Source organism: Oncorhynchus gorbuscha, linkage group LG03 (genome assembly GCF_021184085.1).
Source record: "Oncorhynchus gorbuscha isolate QuinsamMale2020 ecotype Even-year linkage group LG03, OgorEven_v1.0, whole genome shotgun sequence".
NCBI classification, from domain to species: Eukaryota; Metazoa; Chordata; class Actinopteri; order Salmoniformes; family Salmonidae; genus Oncorhynchus; species Oncorhynchus gorbuscha.
Genome location: NC_060175.1, coordinates 80,659,363 through 80,678,986, shown reverse-complemented (window position 1 = coordinate 80,678,986; position 19,624 = coordinate 80,659,363). Strand labels below are relative to the sequence as shown.

General features: G+C 39.8%; 1 protein-coding gene across 2 annotated transcripts; it reads left to right on the top strand.

Moving 5' to 3' along the window:
* The first annotated feature begins 2,777 nt into the window (after positions 1-2,777).
* LOC124032011 lies at positions 2,778-19,293 on the top strand. Of its 2 annotated transcripts, none has more exons than XM_046343946.1 (7): positions 2,778-3,042; positions 5,014-5,075; positions 8,682-8,751; positions 12,973-15,280; positions 15,401-15,475; positions 15,698-15,730; positions 17,588-19,293. In XM_046343946.1, the coding sequence occupies exons 3-7, from the start codon at positions 8,707-8,709 to the stop codon at positions 17,791-17,793; spliced, it is 2,667 nt and encodes an 888-aa protein (XP_046199902.1). In that variant the 5' UTR covers positions 2,778-3,042; positions 5,014-5,075; positions 8,682-8,706; the 3' UTR covers positions 17,794-19,293. The 2 variants fall into 2 exon arrangements, with proteins under 2 accessions (XP_046199902.1, XP_046199903.1); XM_046343947.1 differs by lacking the exon at positions 2,778-3,042 and adding an exon at positions 3,870-3,954.
* Positions 19,294-19,624: the final 331 nt, after the last annotated feature.

Sequence of the window (19,624 nt, the reverse complement as noted above, 5' to 3'; positions counted from 1 at the left end):
ATACTGACTGCAACGTTGCTTTAGAGAATTTCTCAGTATATCGAACCAGCCTCACAAACACAGACCACGTGTAACCACGCCTACCAAGGACCTCCACATCTGGTTTCTTCACCTGCGGGATTGTCTGAGATCAGCCACCTGGACAGCTGATAAAACTGTGGGTTTGCATAACCAAAGAATCTCTACACAAACTGTCAGAAACAATCCCAGGGAATGCTCATCTGCGTGCTCCTCGTCCTCACCAGGATCTTGACCTGACTGCAGTTCATCGTCATAACCGACTTCAGTGGGAAAATGCTCAACTTCGATGGCCATTGGCACGTTGGAAAAGTGTGCTCTTCATGGATGAATCCCGGTTTCAACTGTACCAGGCAGATGGCAGACAGTGTATGGCTGTCACGCCTTGGTCATTGTATTTTGTGTTTTCATTATATATTTGGTCAGGCCAGGGTGTGACATGGGTTTATGTTGTTGTATTTCGTATTGGGGTTTTTGTATTATTGGGATTGCGGCTGAGTAGGGGTGTTGTATGGGCTTGGCTGCCTGAGGCGGTTCTCAATCAGAGTCAGGTGATTCTCGTTGTCTCTGATTGGGAACCGTATTTAGGTAGCCTGGTTTCGCTTTGTATTTTGTGGGTGATTGTTCCTGTCTCTGTGTAGTGTTCACCAGATAGGCTGTAATAGGTTTCACGTTCAGTTTGTTGTTTTGTATTTTGTATATTACGTTATTTTCATGTATTTTCATTCATTAAAGAACATGAGTAACTACCACGCTGCATTTCGGTCCGACTCTCATTCTACAAACGAAGAATGCCGTTACAATGGCGTCCTGTGAGCGAGTGTTTTGTTGATGTCAACATTGTGAACAGAGTGCCCCATGGTAGTAATTTGTAAGTCGCTCTGGATAAGAGCGTCTGCTAAATGACTTAAATGTAATGTAAATGTAGCAGTGGGGTTATGGTATGGGCAGGCATAAGCTACTAACAATGAACACAATTGCATTTTATCATAGCAATTTTGATGCACAGAGATACCGTGGCGAGATCCTGAGGCCCATTGTTGTACCATTCATCCACCACTATCACCCCATGTTTCAGCAGGAAAATGTCGTAGTTCTTCCATGGCCTGCATACCAGACATGTCACCCATGGAGCATGTTTGGGATACTCTGGATCAACGTGTATGACAGTGTGCCAATATCCATTAACTTTGTATAGCCATTGAAGAGGGGTGGGGCTAAATTCCACAGGCCACAATCAACAGCCTGATCAACTCTATACGAAGGAGATGTGGTCAAATGGTGGTCACACTAGATACTGACTGGTTTTCTGATCCACACCCCTACTTTAAAAAAAGAAGGTATCTGTGACCAACTGATGCATATCTGTATTCCCAGTCACATGAAATCCAAAGATTAGGGGATCATTTATTTCAATGGACTAATTTCCTTATATGAATTGTAACTCAGTAAAATATTTGAAAATGTTGCAAATCCAGTTTATATTTTTGTTCAGTGTATATTTTGGAATGGCTGATGTTAATTTCGGGAGGCTGCCATCAGCGAAAAGGGAACAAAACACATTTTCACAACCCGCCATACAATATCTAAGTGGCACAACGGTCTAAGGCACTGCTTCTCAGTGCTAGAGGCATCACTACAGACCCTGGTTAGATCCTAGGCTGTATCTCAACTGGCTGTGATTGGGAGTCCCATAGGGTGGTGCACAATTGGTTAGGGGAGGGTTTGGCCAGGGTAGGCCATCATTGTAAAATAAGAATGTGTTCTTAACTGACTTGCCTAGTTAAATAAAGGTTAAAAAAATAAAAACAATGACAATCGTTGGCTGCTATGTATTGATAATGTGACTGTCTTATTGGTGTGTGGCCAGTGACTTTTATAGAGACCGCCCGAATTACCTGTGTTATTTGAGAAATAAAATTATAGTTGCGTTCAAGGCTCTAAATTTAAAACGAAAATATTGGTAGCACTGGTACTCCCTTCCTAAAGAAAAGTATGAGCCCCCAAATTAAATTTAGGAGCACCAGAATTTTGGGGGGGAGATACAGTCTATATTGGGACTATATGAATTCTAGCTACATTAGAAGCACATGTTGTGCCATAGAAATTAATGTGTAACACTGTAAATACATCAGCTTATTATAAAAGCTAAAATGTTTGATATGAATACCTGTCATTGAAATGACAAAATAAGTTGTTTCTACATTGTGTAAAGCACTATATTCTTATTGAAACGCATTACATTGTACACCGTCTCTTTAAAAATGTCAGGTTTGTGACGATAACGTGCAATAAATCTCGCTCATTCGCCGCTTTCTGGTGGCGCTTTGAATGCCTTGTTCAAAACAACTGAGAACTCGGAAATCTCCGACTTCCCAATTCAGTGCGTTCAATACAACTGGGAACTTGGAAAACGAGCTCCACCTGGAAAAAAAATAATTTTGAACGGTCATCCAACTCAGAATTCCCACTCGGGCCTCTTTCTAGAGCTCCGACTTTCCGACCTGAAGGTCACTGACTTCATGATTTGACCTCGTATTTTTTATTTATTAGTTCTCATAAACCCCCTACGAAAAGTCCAATTTGACTAAATCTTTATCCCTTCTTGACAAAATCCACACACGCTTCCGTGACGCTAATGTTGGGCAATAGTTGTCCCGGGTTCTCCCAGGCTGCCGGCTTGGTGTAAGGATCAGATAGAGCCAAGTAGTGGAATAGTGGTGCGTTTTTTTGGGTGTAGGGTTAGTTGGTAGGGCAGTTTTTCTTCCCTATTCCCCGTCCCTTTCCCTTCCATTTTTGTCTCAAATTGCAATGAATTCACATTCCAGAAGTAGGCAGAAACGCAGGTCCTAGATAAGAGAAATGGATTAATAACCTCGATTAATAGGGAAGGCCTCACACTCCTGTACAGAAGGTGGCGCTATATTCACCTAACAGTAAATTGTGATCTGCCACACTCATTTGAAGAAGATTTATTGGGAGAACGCTTTCTCGCTAGAATAACAAAGACCAACTTCGTGAAATGTGAGTACAACGTTTATTTATTCAACAAATTACTTTCATTTGAATGTTTAATTCGATCATTGGGGCATGCAACGCCGAGTGTGTTTTCAACATCATCCCACTAGCCAAGCAAGCTATCTAGCTAACTACTGTTAGCTTACGTTGTTGGACACTACCGTCCGATTAGTAACGTAGGGACGAAAAACCCGTTTTGGTGATTCTTGGTAAATCATCCAACTAAATAAATCACTGCACGTTTTTGGACTCATTCAGCAGTACAATACCATTAAATGCTCAATTCAATTTATATTTCTATAACTTTAGTTGAAAATAATGCTGCCGCTGCTTCCTGTTGACAAGACATTAATAAATAGCCCAATGTCCAACAGTTTTAAAGTGTCCAAATCAATAACCAATATGCAGAAACAGTTCGTGATATATTGAAAACGTAAACATACAATTTACTATCTACACTTACATGTGCAACAATAGTAATCATAGTACTTGTATTTTTTAAACGAGCACCCTCACACTCAAGTGTGTCTAAATCATTAATCGATGGGGGGATATGCGCTGTTCAAACTACCACAACTCAAAACCACATGGAATGAGGATATTTTTACTTCACTGGTTAGAGGATACCCTTCACAACGGTCAGCTGCATTTTGGAATGTTGCATTTGGATATGGGGGTCACCAAAACAAAAATAGAAACGCAACATTGTTTTGTCAATCACTCCAATCTATTATCATGTTGAAATAAATTGCCCGAGAGGGGGGAGATTAGGTTGCACGAGCTGTTAAATCTCACAAACTCAAAAACCACACGGAATCTGAGAATCATGTGTACATCACTGGTTGGAGGACAATTTGTAGAAGAACGCTAGCTACAATTTGAAGGGTTGCATTTTGATTCAAGTAGGTCACCAACGAGGTAAGTGTAACAACACCTATCTGTTATCACTTCCATCGATATCATACTGACATCAATAGAACAGGGGGTAAACGTTTGGGGTGTAGCGCTGTTTAAACTAACGCTATTCAAAGGCCACACGGAAACTTGGAATAACCTGTACATGGTTGGTTAGATGATAATTTGTAATAAGGCTTCTATCTTTATTTTGAAATGGCGGATGTTGATTTCGGGAGGCTGCCATCGTGGAAAAGGGAATACAACACTTTTTTCTGTTTAGTTAAGGTATAAGGTATCAACATTGACAACGGTTGGCTGCTATTTAAGTAATCGTTTGACTTTCAATTCCGTCTATTGTTGTGTAGTCATCGACTTTTATATAGACCGTCCGAATTATCTGCGCCATTTGAGAAATAACATGTTATGAGCGTTCTAAATCCTGCTACCCTCAGCGTGTATGACAAAATCAACATTACAACACCAAAGATATTGATCTGTTTTAAGCTATTTATATTTTGTCATCGTGTTGACGATAAACTTTTATACTAACATCACCAATCTGAGGTAAAAAGCATGTGTAACCCTCCCCCCATTCGATGTGGTCAGTTTGTGTAATGTAGTAGTAACACACAGTTTATATACTGTCCACATCATGGAAAGTAGCGTAATATACATTAATTACATATTAGTCCTATTTTGTATTTTGATATGGCAAAATAATTAAATATCTTAATTTAGGATGATAATCAATTATGCAAACTCACAGATTTGTTCAATAATCACATTTCTCACAAGTTTATCCATTTAGAGATGTAAAAAAATGCTCATAAACACAATTTAACCATTGCTCTAGACGAGAGAGACCATGGGTAGGGTCTCTGCAGCAGGCTGAACGTTTATGTCCCTGCTGATTGCCAGCAGGTGGTGTTTAGATAAACAACCAAAGTTAAACTAACTAGTTAATTGTACATTCGAGAATGTGTCAACTACAAACAACCGCTTATTTTTTAAATCTTGAATTGGTTATTTGGCTAGCCAGGAAATGTTGCAAATTGTCGTTTTAAATCTGTTTTCTTTCAGGGACTAAACAGGCCAATTGACGCTTTACCAGGACAAAGCACTCTTTCCCGACTGGTGTGGAGGTAAGATATTGTAACATTATCTGATTAAAAACATTCGACATTCAGCTAGTTGTTTTCTGCTTCATGTAGGCTTACTAGCCAATTAATTGATTGTGCATCCTTAGCTACATGTATTAATGTTGTGTCCTAGTGAATACATGCATTCAGTGTCTAATTACTGCCAGTTCCCTACCTCTCTCTGTATTGGGTTGAGGGGTTGAGGGGCTGGGCAATGTTGCCAGTTAATTTTATTTAATTGTATCATTATTTTAGCAGGGAGCCACCATTGAGATGAGGTTCTCTTTCACAAGGGAGCCCTCTATATATAATTTCATGAATCTAAAAATTAAATACTATATGAAACAAGTAAAATACAGCACTACACAAATATTCAAGGAAAACTATTACATTCCTCAATAAGCAGGTCCCTAATCAAAATTTTAAATTGCCAGAGTGGCACCAGAACATGCAATTGTAATGTATTTTATAGTTGGTTCCAGCAATGTGGTGCTTTAAAACTAAAAGCAGATTTACCTAGTTCGGTGGAGACCTGAGGAACCTTAAGATTCAACCAACCTCGTGGATGGGATTTTATATTTGAACAGTGAAGTTAGATAAGTCGGGAAGCTTGTGTAGTAGTACTTTGTAAACAAAAAGGTAATAATTAACTGATCTATGGGACATTAATGAGAACCAGCCAACCTTTTGATACAGCACGGCGCTATGGGAGACATGGCATCCAAAGGTTTAACAGTAATGGCTGCTGCAGTCTGGTAAATGGTGTCACCGTAATCAAGAACTGGCACGAAAGTTGAATGTACAATCTGCTTCTTGCTATTTAGGGAGAGGCAATATATATTTCTATAAAGAACTAGCTCATCCATATCTTTTTTTAAACATTAAATCTTGTCAATCCAAATGCCCAGGTATTTAGTACCGAGAACCAGATTGAAGGGAGAACCAACCAATGAATAAATATGTAGTCAAATGTTTTTTGTTTGCGAGGATTAGAGAACAACATACAACAGTCTTGCCCGCATGAAGTACACATTTTAAACCAAACAGGCTATTTTGTAAGGCAACAAAGTCAAATTGCAGCTCTAAAATAGCCTTGTCAACAGTTGGGACAATGGCATACATAAGTGTATTTGAATACAGATGAATATTACAAGTTTTAACAGTTTAATATTATTTATATGAATGGGAAAGAGAACAGGTCCCAATACTGATCTCTGCGGTACACCTTTTGTAATATCCAGAAAACTAGAAAATCAGAAATCACGCATTGTGACCTATTTGACAGATATTTGTCAATAAAAGTCAGAGGTATTCTACTCAAACTGTAAAGACTTTTATCAGTAAAATTATTAACCTGACAATGTAAGGGGTTATTAATTGTTACAATGCACAGGCCATGTTATGATGATGGTTCAAGATAATCTGATAATTGTTATGAACATGTTTTGAAGTATGAAATTATCATGCTTATGAATATGTAAAACTACATAATGATGGAACATTAAAGTGCAGAAACATTAATGGTGCTTTCAAGACAACTGGGAACTTCTTGGGGGAAAAAACAGGGTCAAATCACAATGTCAGTAATCTTCCGGTTGCAAAGTCTGAGCTGTAGAAAGATGCCAGAGTTTCTGAGTTAGAATTCCAAGTTGGATGCACTTTTTAAATTGTGAAAGAGCAAAACATTTGGCACATATGAATTCAAGGCAACCTGCAGTGTTGTTGATGCACATTTGACAGAGAAGAACAGTGTTCGTTTTCATGTGAGAGAAGCTGAATTTATATGTCGTGTTTGGGAATTACTCTGCAGTAATATGATCAGTCCAAAACATTGCACAGCCCAGAGACTTAAGTGCCTGCCTCAGATAAGATGTTTGCATGTCTACAGCTGGAGGGAACCCTCGGTGAGTGACGTCGGCACCTGTTTAGCTTTCGCATTGAAGTGCCCCCTCCCCCTTCAGTATCGAACATGTCCCTAACAAAATGCATCACCTCTGTGGGGAGATTAAACTCGCCAAATCTCGTTGCAAAGATGTTTGGGAAAATACAACATGTCTGTAACACTTTACTTGACACCCAGCGTCCTTACACATTATGAAACGGTCATAACCACCTGGCATAATTACACCTGTTGTGACATATTAGATTATTTTATGGCTGGTTATGACGCCTACATAAATGTCAAAACCCACAACCTACCACACAAAGCAAAACATGTCATTACACCATAGCCTACTTGTCAGTAGTATGTTTATGTTACCAAACATTTTCTGGAATTGAACAGAATTTAATATCATTGTAATTGTGCACACATTGATGTCAGACATGCAACTACCCAAATGCTTTGTTTCTGATGACTGGGATGCATGAAGGAGCAGATTTAAGAAACAGGACAAGACACCCTCTATTTGACTGATGACTGACATAAAGGAAAGTACGTGATAGACATCTCTGGTTTATATGATTATGATGGTCATAATGATCATAATGCTTTTATGACAAATTATTTGAAATATGACAGAAAAAAATGACTAAAGAATTTGTTACAACAACAAACAAAAGGAAAGTTATTGTCAGGAAAAAAACACATTTGAACATAACCAGCCATAAAATGATGGAATTTTGTCTCAGCAGGTGTACATATATGGGTCATGAGTGTTATGACTATGTTATGAAAAGTTATGTTAGCTGTTATGACATATTTTGACATGGTTTTGACCGTGCCATAACGTTATGATACTTGGTGTCAAGTAAAGTGTTACCCAAATTGATTTGGAAAAGCAGACTATTTTTAATGTATGTCATTAACTGTTTTGTCCCTCCCCTGTAGTCCCAAATTAAGTCCATTCAAGTGATTGAAGATATCACAACAACAAAAAAATTCCTCTAGAATGTGATGGGTTTCTTCTGACGGCAGTCGAGAGATAAGCAACTCTCCCATCCCTAAGCTCACATACTCTCTTGAGAGCGTTAGGTCTACCCTTATTTAACCACTGAATCATGATGCTCAGCAGACATGTCTTTCAGCAGACTAAGTAACAAGCTATGTTGAAGGCTAAATGTTGATCAGATAAAGTTTATGATGGCCATAACTGAGTCCAGTGCATTCTTTAACTCACCGCAGAGTTTAGCGCAAAGCACACTCAGGCAGTGTAGTCACATCTGCGGTGAAAGAGTCCATACCACCTATAGGCGGCCAGACAGACCCTGTACCCCTGTTAGCTGCTCTGATTGGCTGTAACTGGTATCTTAGTGCTATTGATTGACAGCACTTAATGGGCAGGACGTTAGGAAAACAGATTCTCCCATTGGAGAATGTTGAACTCATTTTGGCACTAAACATTGGATTTCTGCATGGATTTTTAGCTGATGAAATTGTTTTTTATGTTTGAGCAAATGGCCAATCTAAATTGGTAAAAGGCCGCATCTTGCCAACTGGCAGCCATTTGAATAGCCCTAACCTAACATTTCAGCTTGTCTGTGTCACTCTTGCTAGTAAGGCGCTTTGCTTCCTTTTTTATTTTGGAAGACTGTCAGTTCAACCTCACATAAGATGCAAGTCACTGATATGAGTGTGGTCATTTCATTACCTGAAATGGTTCTTTTTAGATTTTCTTTTCAGTCAAGCTCAGAAATGGACAATACATCTTCTTCAACCAGAGAAGTGGAGAGTGTATTTGTAAGTATCATTGTATATCACAACACAAAATGGCTGATATTATTTAAGTCCTGCAAAGTTGTCACCACTTGTGTTTGGGGAGAAATGTTTGGGGATAATTGTACAATAGCCATTTTGGAGCTTGTTTCACTTCCATTGTGTGTCAGCAGCAACTATGTCATGTTTTAGGCTGACTGTGAACTGCAATTCTGCAGAGGCTTCTGCCTTCCTGATTTTCAAAAAGCCTTGACATACTTTGCCTTCAGAAAGTATTCATACCTCTTGACTTATTCCACATTTTGTTAAGCTGCTGCTACTCGCTGTTATTATCTATGTATAGTCACTTTACATATTACCTCGACTAACCTCTACCCCCACACATTGACTCTGTACCGGTACATCCTGTACATAGCCTCGTCATTGTTATTTTGTAACTTTTCATAGTTTATTTAGTAAATATTTGCTTAACTCGTATTTTTCGAAAACTACATTGTTGGTAAAGGACTTGTAAGTAAGCATTTCACGGTAATACCTAGTGTATTCGGCTCGTTTTTCCCCCCCATCTAGACACACACAACCCCATAATGACAGTGAAACATGCTTTTAGAAATGTTAGCGAATGTATAGAAAATGAAGGATAAACATCTCATTTGCATAAGTATTCACAACCCTGAGTCATTACTTTTGTAGAAGGACCTTTAGCGGCGATTACAGCTTTGAGTCGTCTTGAGTATGCCTGTATCAGCTTTGCACATCTGGATTTGGGCATTTTCTCTTGCTCCAGGCAGAGTTTTGTAAATTAGATTTAATTAAAAAAAATATATATAAATATATATCAGCTAAAAAATAAACGTCCTCTCACTGTCAACTGTGTTTATTTTTTATCAAACCTAACGTGTAAATAGTTGTATGAACATAAGATTCATCAACGGAGACATAAACTGAACAAGTTCCACAGACATGTGACTAACATAAATGGAATAATGTGTCCCCGAACAAATCAAAATCAAAAGTAACAGTCAGTATCTGGTGTGGCCACCAGGTGCATTAAGTACCGCAGTGCATCTCCTCATTGACTGCACCAGATTTGCCAGTTCTTGCTGTGAGATGTTACTCCACTCTTCCACCAAGACACCTGCAAGTTCCCGGATGTTTCTGCGGGGAATGGCCTAGCCCTCACCCTCCGATCCAACAGGTCCTAGACGTGCTCAATGGGATTGAGATCCGGGCTCTTCGCTGGCTATGGCTGAACACTGACATTCCTGTCTTGAAGGAAATCACGCACAGGACGAGCAGTATGGCTGGTGGCATTGTCATGCTGGAGGGTCATGTCAGGATGAGCCTGCAGGAAGAATACCACATGAGGGAGGAGGATCTCTTCCCTGTGATGCACAGCGTTGAGATTGCCTGCAATGACAACAAGCTCAGTCCAATGATGCTGTGACACACTGCCCCAGACCATGACGGACCCTCCACCTCCAAATCGATCCCGCTCCCGAGTACAGGCGTTGGTGTAACGCTCATTCCTTCGATGATAAACGTGAATCTAACCATCACCCCTGGTGAGGCAAAACCGTGACTCTTCAGTGAAGAGCCCTTTTTGCCATTCCTGTCGGGTCCAGCGACGGTGTGTTTGTGTCCATAGGCAACATTGTTGCCGGTGATGTCTGGTGAGGTCCTGCCTTCCAACAGGCCTACAAGCCCTCAGTCCAGCCTCTCTCAGCCTATTGCGGACAGTCTGAGCACTGATGGAGGGATTGTGCATTCCTGGTGTAACTTTGGCAGTTGTTGTTGCCATTCTGTACCTGTCCCACAGGTGTGATGTTCAGCTGTCCGTCCTGTCTCCCTGTAGCGCTGTCTTAGGCGACTCACAGTATGGACATCGCAATTTCTTTCCCTGGCCACATCTGCAGTCCTCATGCCTCCTTGCAGCATGCCTAAGGCACGTTCACGCAGTTCATCTTTCTTTTGGTCAGTAGAAAGGCCTTTTTAGTGTCCTAAGTTTTCACAAGTGTGACCTTAATTGCCTACCGTCTGTAAGCTGTTAGTGTCTTAACGACCGTTCCACAGGTGCATGTTCATTAATTGTTTATGGCTCATTGAACAAGCATGGGAAACAGTGTTGAAAACCTTTACAATGAAGATCTGTGAAGTTATTTGGATTATCTTTGAAAGACAGGGTCCTGGGATGTTTCATTTATTTATATATATATATATACACAGTTGAAGTCATAACTTTACATACACCTTAGTCAAATATATTTAAACTTAAGTTCACAGTTCCTGACATTTAATCCTAGTAAAAATTCCCTGTCTTAGGTCAGTAAGGATCACCACATTATTTTAAGAATGTGAAATGTCAGAATAATAGTAGAGAGATGATTTATTTCAGCTTTAATTTCTTTCATCACATTCCCAGTGGGTCAGAAGTTTACATACACTCAGTTAGTATTTGGTAGCATTGCCTTTAATTTGTTTAACTTGGGTCAAATGTTTAGGGTAGCCTTCCACAAGCTTCCCACAATAAGTTGGGTGAATTTTGGACCATTTCTCATTTTGTGAGCATTTCTCCTTTGCCAAGATAATCAATCCACCTGACAAGTGTGGCATATCAAGAAGATATTTAAACAGAATGATCATTACACGGATGCACCTTGTGCTGGGGACAATAAAAGGCCACTAAAATGTTCAGTTTTGTCACAATGTCTCAAGTTGAGGGATGCTGACTGTAGGAATGTCCACCAGAGCTGTTGCCAGAGAATGTTATGTTCATTTCTCTACCATAAGCCACCTCCAATGTCGTTTTATAGATTCTGGCAGTACATCCAACCAGCCTCACAACCGCAGACCACATGTATGGTGTCGTGTGGGCGAGCATTTTGCTGATATCAACGTTGTGAATGGAGTGCCCCATTGTGGCGTTGGGGTTATAGTATGGCAGGGATAAGTTACAGACAACAAACACAATTGCATTTTATCGATGGCAATTTGAATGCACAGAGATACCGTGATGAGATCCTGAGGCTCATTCATCAGCAGGAATCACCTTATGTTTCAGCATAATAATGCATTGCCCCATGTCGCAAGGATCTGTACACAATTCCTGGAAGCTGAAAATGTCCCCGTTTCTGGCCTGCATACTCGCCAGGCATGTTTGGGATGCTCTGGATCGATGTGTAGGAACGCGTGTTACCGTTCCCGCCAATATCAAGCAACAAGTGTAGTGGGACACCATTCAACATTCCAATCAACAGCCTGATCAACTCTATGCGATGGAGACGTGTCACGATGCATGTCTGTATTTCCACTCATGTGAAATCCATAGATTAGGGCCAAAGAACAAAGATCATACCCCCAAGACATGCCAACCTCCCCTGTTATTGCTAATGGTGAGAGGTTAGCATGTCTTAAGGATATGATCTTTGAAACACAACCAAAACAAAGCGTGAATGCAACATGTTTGTGTAGTCACTAGCTTGTTGTAGTCAATGTGCGCTAAGAATATGGAACTAAATACTAAACTTTTGACAGAGGGGTCAAAATTATCTTCACCCATCTTTTTAAGAGAGAAAAAATATTGGAACAATCTATTTCTCTGAGAAATTTTATCAGTATAAAATAATAATTAGAAAACGTTTTGGAGCATAAAATATAGCTCAGTATTGGTATTTAGTTTAGTCTTTTTTGCTCTTCTTTATCAAGGGTGCCAATAATTTGAGGTGACTATGTATTATATGGGCCCAGTGAGATCTTTAGCTATCTAAAAATGGTCTACCTGAGCAAGTCACCATTCCGGAAACTTTAAAGTCTGAAGATTATCCCTGAGTTGATATTTCTGTCTGTGACAGAGTCTGAAGAGGTCGAGCAAGACTGAGCTCAGGCCCAGATACTGTGGATATCATATTTCTAAGGCCACTCTGATTTGTGGTTTCACATGGACCAAATCTGTCTCGGTATCCTTTTAGCTGTGGAGTTAGTCAGGAACTTAGAGACCTGATAGATGTTTTACTCTGTACACTAGCATACAGAATAGATCATGGAATGATTACAAATAAGAAAGGAGCATGGTTTTATTTTATTACTTGATTGCATGAAATAGGCCCTTTCAGAATAATAAGGACACAGTTATTGGTTTAGTAAATTAGTTGATATGTTGGAGTAAAACAGTTCAGGTTTTCAGTGATCAGACAATGCATTTAGTAAAACAAATGTATCAATTCTGATTTGTTTTCATGATTTCAGCTCAACAAACACATGCTTGGATATGATTCTGAAGATTCAATCAGCAACATAGAAATTAAAGAATATGAATATGTTCCAGGAACAGAAAGTGACAGTGAGAGCAGCTTAGAGGACTTCACTGCATTAAAGGACAAATGCACCACTAAAGCAAGATCTGCACCTAAAGATGGCCAACTTGACAAAGACGTGCTTGGTTATGATTCTGAAGACTCAATCAGCAGCATAGAAATAACAGAATATGAATATGTGCCAGAATATGAATATGTGCCAGGAACAGAAAGTGACAGTGAGAGCAGCTTAGAGGACTTCACTGCATTGAAGGACAAATGCCCTACTAAAGCAAGATTGGAACCTAAAGATGGCCAACTTGACAAAGACAGGATTGGATATAATTCTGAAGATTCAATCAGCAGCACAGAAATAACACGAGATGAATGTGTGTCAAGAACAGAAAGTGACAGTGAGAGCAGCTTGGAGCACTGCACTGTATTGAAGAACAAAGCCCCCACCAAAGCAAGATCTGCTCCTAAAGATGGTCCAAAAAAGACTTATAAGAGACATAGAAATACAGAATCTGACACCTCTGTGCAAGAATCGACAAGTTCACTTGAAGTCATGCACGTTACAAAGACTAAAGATGGATCAAGAAGATACACCAAAAAACATTACTGTCTCTTTTGTGAGAAACCACAATCAAAAATTGCCCGGCATCTGGAAATGATTCATAAAAGTGAAGCTGAAGTCGCAAAGGCCCTTTCTTTCCCAAAGAACTCCAAGGACAGAAAGCTCCAACTGACTATACTGAGGAAACGAGGGGACAGAGCACACAACATGCAAGTCATAAGAGAAGGCAAAGGTGTTATAGTTCCTTGTAAACAAACCAGTTCCCCAAATGGAAATCCAAAAGACTTCTTGCACTGTGCAAATTGCCAAGGACTCTTTAAAAGAAAATTCCTATGGAAACACATGAAACGGTGCCCACTGAGTGGTGTACGGCTGAAACCTGGTAAAACACGAGTGCAGGCTATTTGTGCCCATGCACAACCTGTGCCAGATGGGATAAGCAAGGGACTGTGGAAACTCGTCAATGATATGACACAAGATGAGGTGGTAGATGTCATAAAGAGAGACAAATGTATCATCCAGTTCGGGGAGCAACATTACAACATCATGGGACACAGACGTGCCAATCATGAATTGATACGGCAGAAAATGCGCGAGCTGGGGAGACTGGTTTTGAAAGGGAAGCATGTATCACCTCTCACGAGATTGGAGGAATACATTGATCCAGCCAACTTCCTCCACACAATCAGTGCAGTGAAAGCTGTTTGTGGCTTTGACAGTGATAAGAATACACTAAAGACACCTTCACTAGCCTTAAAACTTGGCCATAACCTTCAGAAGGTTGCAGACATAGTTAGTTGTGAGGCTAGGGTCTCCGGTAACAAGAAAAAGGCTCAGAAGGTAGAGGACTTCAAACATATCTATAAGACATGCTGGAGAGAGTACATTTCGTGTCATGCTCACAAAACATTTGAAGAAAATAAGTTCAATGCTCCACTGATCTTGACATTTGCTGAAGATGTCAAGAAACTGCACATCCACCTTCAAGAAAAACAGAAAACATGCTACAGCCAACTTTCCAAAGAACCTAACAGGAAGACGTGGGCACAGCTGGCTAAAGTCACTCTGTCACAAATGACGGTCTTTAACCGAAAAAGACTGGGGAATGCCTCCCTGATGACAGTGGCCTCATTCGTGTCTCGAGACAAAACTGCTTTACATGACGATTATGGGAACTCCCTTTCAGATGTTGAACGGGCGCTATGCCAACATTTTAGTCGCATAGAAATATGTGGAAAGCGATCAAGAAAAGTCACAGTGCTTCTATCCCCTACAATGATCAAATCAATGGAGCTGCTTGCAGAGAAGCGTGAACATTGCAGCGTTCTGAAGGAGAACATCTATATGTTCGCCATTCCAGGCTGTCCAACATCATTCAGCGGATCAGACTGCCTGCGTCTCTTTGCCAAGAAGTGTGGGGCTAAATGTCCAGAATCCCTCTCGTCCACCAAGTTGCGTAAACACATCACCATGATGTCTACTGTACTCAACTTAAATGACACCGACATGGACCTGCTAGCCGATTTCCTGGGACATGATCTACAGATGGACAAGAAATATTACAGGTTACCTGAGGGAACACTTCAGCTGGCAAAAATCACCAAAGTCCTCATGGCGATGGAGCAGGGAAGGCTAAACGAATTCAAGGGGAAAGGTCTTGACCAGATCCACATCAGTCCAGTGGGTATGTAACAATCTGTCAAGTTGAACCTGGTACCTCAACCCTGTCATGGTGACTTTTTCTGAGCAACCTGTCTATTTCGCTCTCCTTGCTAAGAGATGTTCTTGCTTGCTTGTATTTCAGAGTGTGTTGAGCTGGATGAAGAGAGTGATACAGACTTTACTGAAGAAACTCCTGGAAGGTCATGTGAGCCACAAGGTAAAGATTTTGATGTGGAATGAAAGCATTTAAGGCCCAGCAGATTTGAGAAACTTGTTCAATTTTAATTTCCAGCCATAACATATTCATAAATGACACACATTGTACCTTAGGGCCAACAGTTTAATTGATACTGTATATGCAGACAGCATGTTGTAGGATTTCAATACTGATCCATGGGATTTAGGAATTTGTATTCATGTGTTTCCATTGGCTCACCAGAGAGGACACGGGAGGCCATGGCAGGAAGATCAGGTAAGGAACCTGCCCAAATTAATCTTATTGATGTGTTTGTTCCTGTTTCCACTTGGCTCTTTAGTCTCTACTATTCCAAAATGTCTGCATGCATTTCCAGCACTTAGTCATGTCAAAATAGTTTCTCTGTTTACTCCCACAAACATTTTTATTATAGACATATTAGTCCTTGCAAGTAGACTGTGGTTGGTGAATTAGTGGTTTTTATTTCCTGCCAAGCCAGATCTTAGAGCTCTGTTCTTTAGTAAGTAGTACTCAGCCACTTTGCTGAAGGAGTCTCAATTTGTGGCTCTAAAAATGAACAAGTAATCCACACACTCGTGATTTCATTACTCATGCTCCAACAATTACATTCTTATAATGCAATGTTCCAATTTTTTAAAGAGAGACTCAGCGAGACCAGTGTTCATTTTGTTAGCTGTTTTAGTCTTAGTCACATTTGAATAATTTCATCTCTCGATAGTTTTAGTTATCTAAAACTCTGGACAATTTTAGTGTAGTTTTAGCCACAGCAATTTATTATATTTTTTTGTCTTTTAGCAGACTTTCTTATCCAGGGCAACTTACAGTTAGTGCAATCATCTTAAGATAGCTAGGTGGGACAACAACATATCACAGTAATTTTTCTACCCATCATAACTATCAAGGGGGCAAAACAGTGCTTTCCAGAAATGCCTGAAGTATTACTGTACTCCTAATTCTCAACAAATAGCATTTGTTTTTCCCATCGGTAAATGGCAACTACAACTCGCATTTGCGGATCGTGAGAAACCCCATCCGAATCAATGTGGTCAAAGCAAAAATAGCCTACATGAAAGTAAGAGAGTGAGTAAACGTTATTGTTTCTACACTGAACAAAAAATGTAAACGCAACATGTAAAGTGCTGGTCCCATGTTGGATGAGCTGAAATAAAAGATCCCAGACATTTTCCATATGCATAAAAAGCTTATTTCTCTCAAATTATATGCACAAATTTGTTTACATCCCTGTTAGGGAGCAGTTTATCCTTTGTCAAGATAATCTATCCACCCAACTTGTGTGGCATATCAAGAAGCTGATTAACAGCATGATCATTACACAGGTGCATTTTGTGCTGGTGGGGGTGCTGAGGAGTATTTCTGTCTGTAATAAATCTCTTTTTGATGGGAAAAACACATTTTGATTGGCTGGCCCTGGCTCCCTGGTGGGTGGGCATGTCATAGGATACGGGAGGCCATGGCGGCCTCTATAGTCTCTCCTATTCTAAGATCTCTAAAACTCTCTAGAGGCTCTGAAACTTCATTCTGTAAGAAACTAAGATTTGGCCATTTTAACAATTTATTGAATCAAATATAATGTATATAATGTATAATGGCAATATATTGAGTATGGACTCTGATCCTTTTGGGATACTCCCTACAACAAAAGCACCATAAGAAAGTTCACAATTAAATGAAAAAAATAGGTAGAGAATGGAATAATCTACATTCCCCATAGGGATAGAGCAGACCCAAAGCAGGTGGAGACTGGGGTGGAGGTAGGAGACTCAGAACAATAAAGGAAGGTAGGTAGCCTAGTGGTTAGAGCGTTAAGCCAGTAATCAAAAGGTTGCTGGTTCGAATCTCCAAGTTAAAAAAATATGTAGATGTGCCCTTGAGCACTTAACCCTAAGTAAGTCGCTCTGGATAAGAGTGTCTGCTAAATGACTGAAATGTTTAAAAAATAAAATGTATCCAGTTTGTAAACAGCATGCAACATAACACATAACTTCAGTTAAGCAGCAAAAGCACATGCATAGAATTCAAATACAGCATGATGTATGGTGACGCAGCAAAAATGCCTCAAATATTTTTTAATTGTTGTTTACTTGTCCCAAGGTTCTAAGAAGAGGAAGTGGAGTGAGGAGGACAAAGGGACAGTGGAAGAAACATATATTCAATTCATGGACTCTGGAGCTCCAGGGAATGCAGACTCTTGCATGCATCAAGGCAGTGCCACAAGCCCTCAGAGAGCGGGACTGGCGGGCAGTGAAGTATTATGTCAAGAACAGAATTACAGCACATGTGAGCAGGAGTACCAATAAATGTTGTAGTCTGTCTGGCCCTCTGTCTGCTTGTCTTTCTGCCTCTGTCTGTTCCTCTACCTGCATATCTGTCTGCTGCCTGTCTCTGTCCCTTTGCCTGCTTGTCTGTCCCTCTGCCTGCCTGCCTGTCTGTCAGTCTGTGCCTCTGCCTGTCTGAAATGCAGTGCCTCCAGATTCCCTAGTTGTAATCAAGACGATATTATGTACAATGTTTAGTATTCACAAAATTACCCCAATAATGTAAAAGTTAATTTGCAGTTTGTTTATTTATCAGATTTTTTTTGGTTTTTTTTTTAAAGGGTATTTAGTCCTAGGCAGTGTTGTGATTAGTTATAAGAACATGTAACAAAAGTAATGTTACAATATTACTTTGCATAGAAAGTAACGTTATATTACTTTGTTACTTTCATGAACAGTCTCAAAACCTCACTTTTGACTGTCAGACGGAGTGAGGCAAGCCATGCGTGCTCTACCAAAGATACTACTAATAATATCTAATTCGTTTAAAAAATCAAACATCTTGGTCACTACTTTTTCTTCCTAAATGGTGTAGACTGATGTATTTGTCTGAATTTTGCAGTAAAGATTATACAAGAATATAGACTACACCCATAGCCTGGCCCCTCTGCGACATAAAACATTTTATGCACTCGTGAAATGTTGGCCAAGAACCGTTGTACAAATAAACATGATGGCTTTCTTTTAAACTTACCATGTGTTATTCACTACTGCAGTTATTTTTAAAGGTTTCCCAGAGTTTTATCTTCAAGTACATTATTAATAGCATAACAAGAAGGCATTCTGTAGTCGCAGATAGTTCGACAGGCAGGCAAGCTGACGCATCATATTGGACCACCAGCAAGTTAATTAAATCAACATTGATGAACAAATTGTAGCCAAATTAACCTCTACAGGATCGGTGTATCCCCTGCCGGACGGTTGAGCTAACGTAGGCTAATGTGATTAGCATGAGGTTGTAAGTAACCAAAATTCACAGGACATAGACATATCTAATATGGACAGAAAACTTACATTTGGTCATCTAACTGCACTGTCCAATTTACAGTGAAAGAATACCATGTTATTGTTTGAGAATTGTTTGCACAATTATGAACTTTAAAATGTATTAATAAACCAATTAGGCACATTTGGGCAGTCTTGATACAACATCTTGAACAGAATGCAATGGTTCATTGGATCAGTCTAAAACTTTGAACATATACTGTCGAAATTGCGGCTATATTCCTAAGTCATATTGGCCTTTCTCTTGCATTTCAAACATGTTTTTTTCTTTGTATTATCTTTTAACAGATCTAATGTGTGTTATTCTCCTACATTAATTTTGCATTTCCACAAACTTCAAAGTGTTTCCTTTCAAATGGTATTGAGAATATGCATATCTTTGCTTCAGGTCCTGAGCTACAGGCAGTTAGATTTGGGTATGTCATTTTATGCAAAAAAATTAAAAAGGGTCACATCCCTAAGCAACTTTGAATTGTGCACGGATGAGTTGAATGCAGTATTTGTTTGCATTCTCTATATTATTGTCACGCCTTGGTCATTGTATTTTGTGTTTTTGTTATATGTTTGGGTAGGCCAGGGTGTGACATGGGTTTATATGTTGTATTCGTATTGGGGTTTGTATTATTTGGGATCGCGGCTGATTAGGGGTGTGGTATAGGCTTGGCTGCCTGAGGCGATTCTCAATTAGAGTCAAGTGCTTTTCATTGTCTCCGATTGGGAACCGTATTTAGGCAGCCTCAGTTTCGCTTTGTATTTTGTGGGTGTTTGTTCCTGTCTCTGTGTAGTGTTCACCAGATAGGCTGTAATA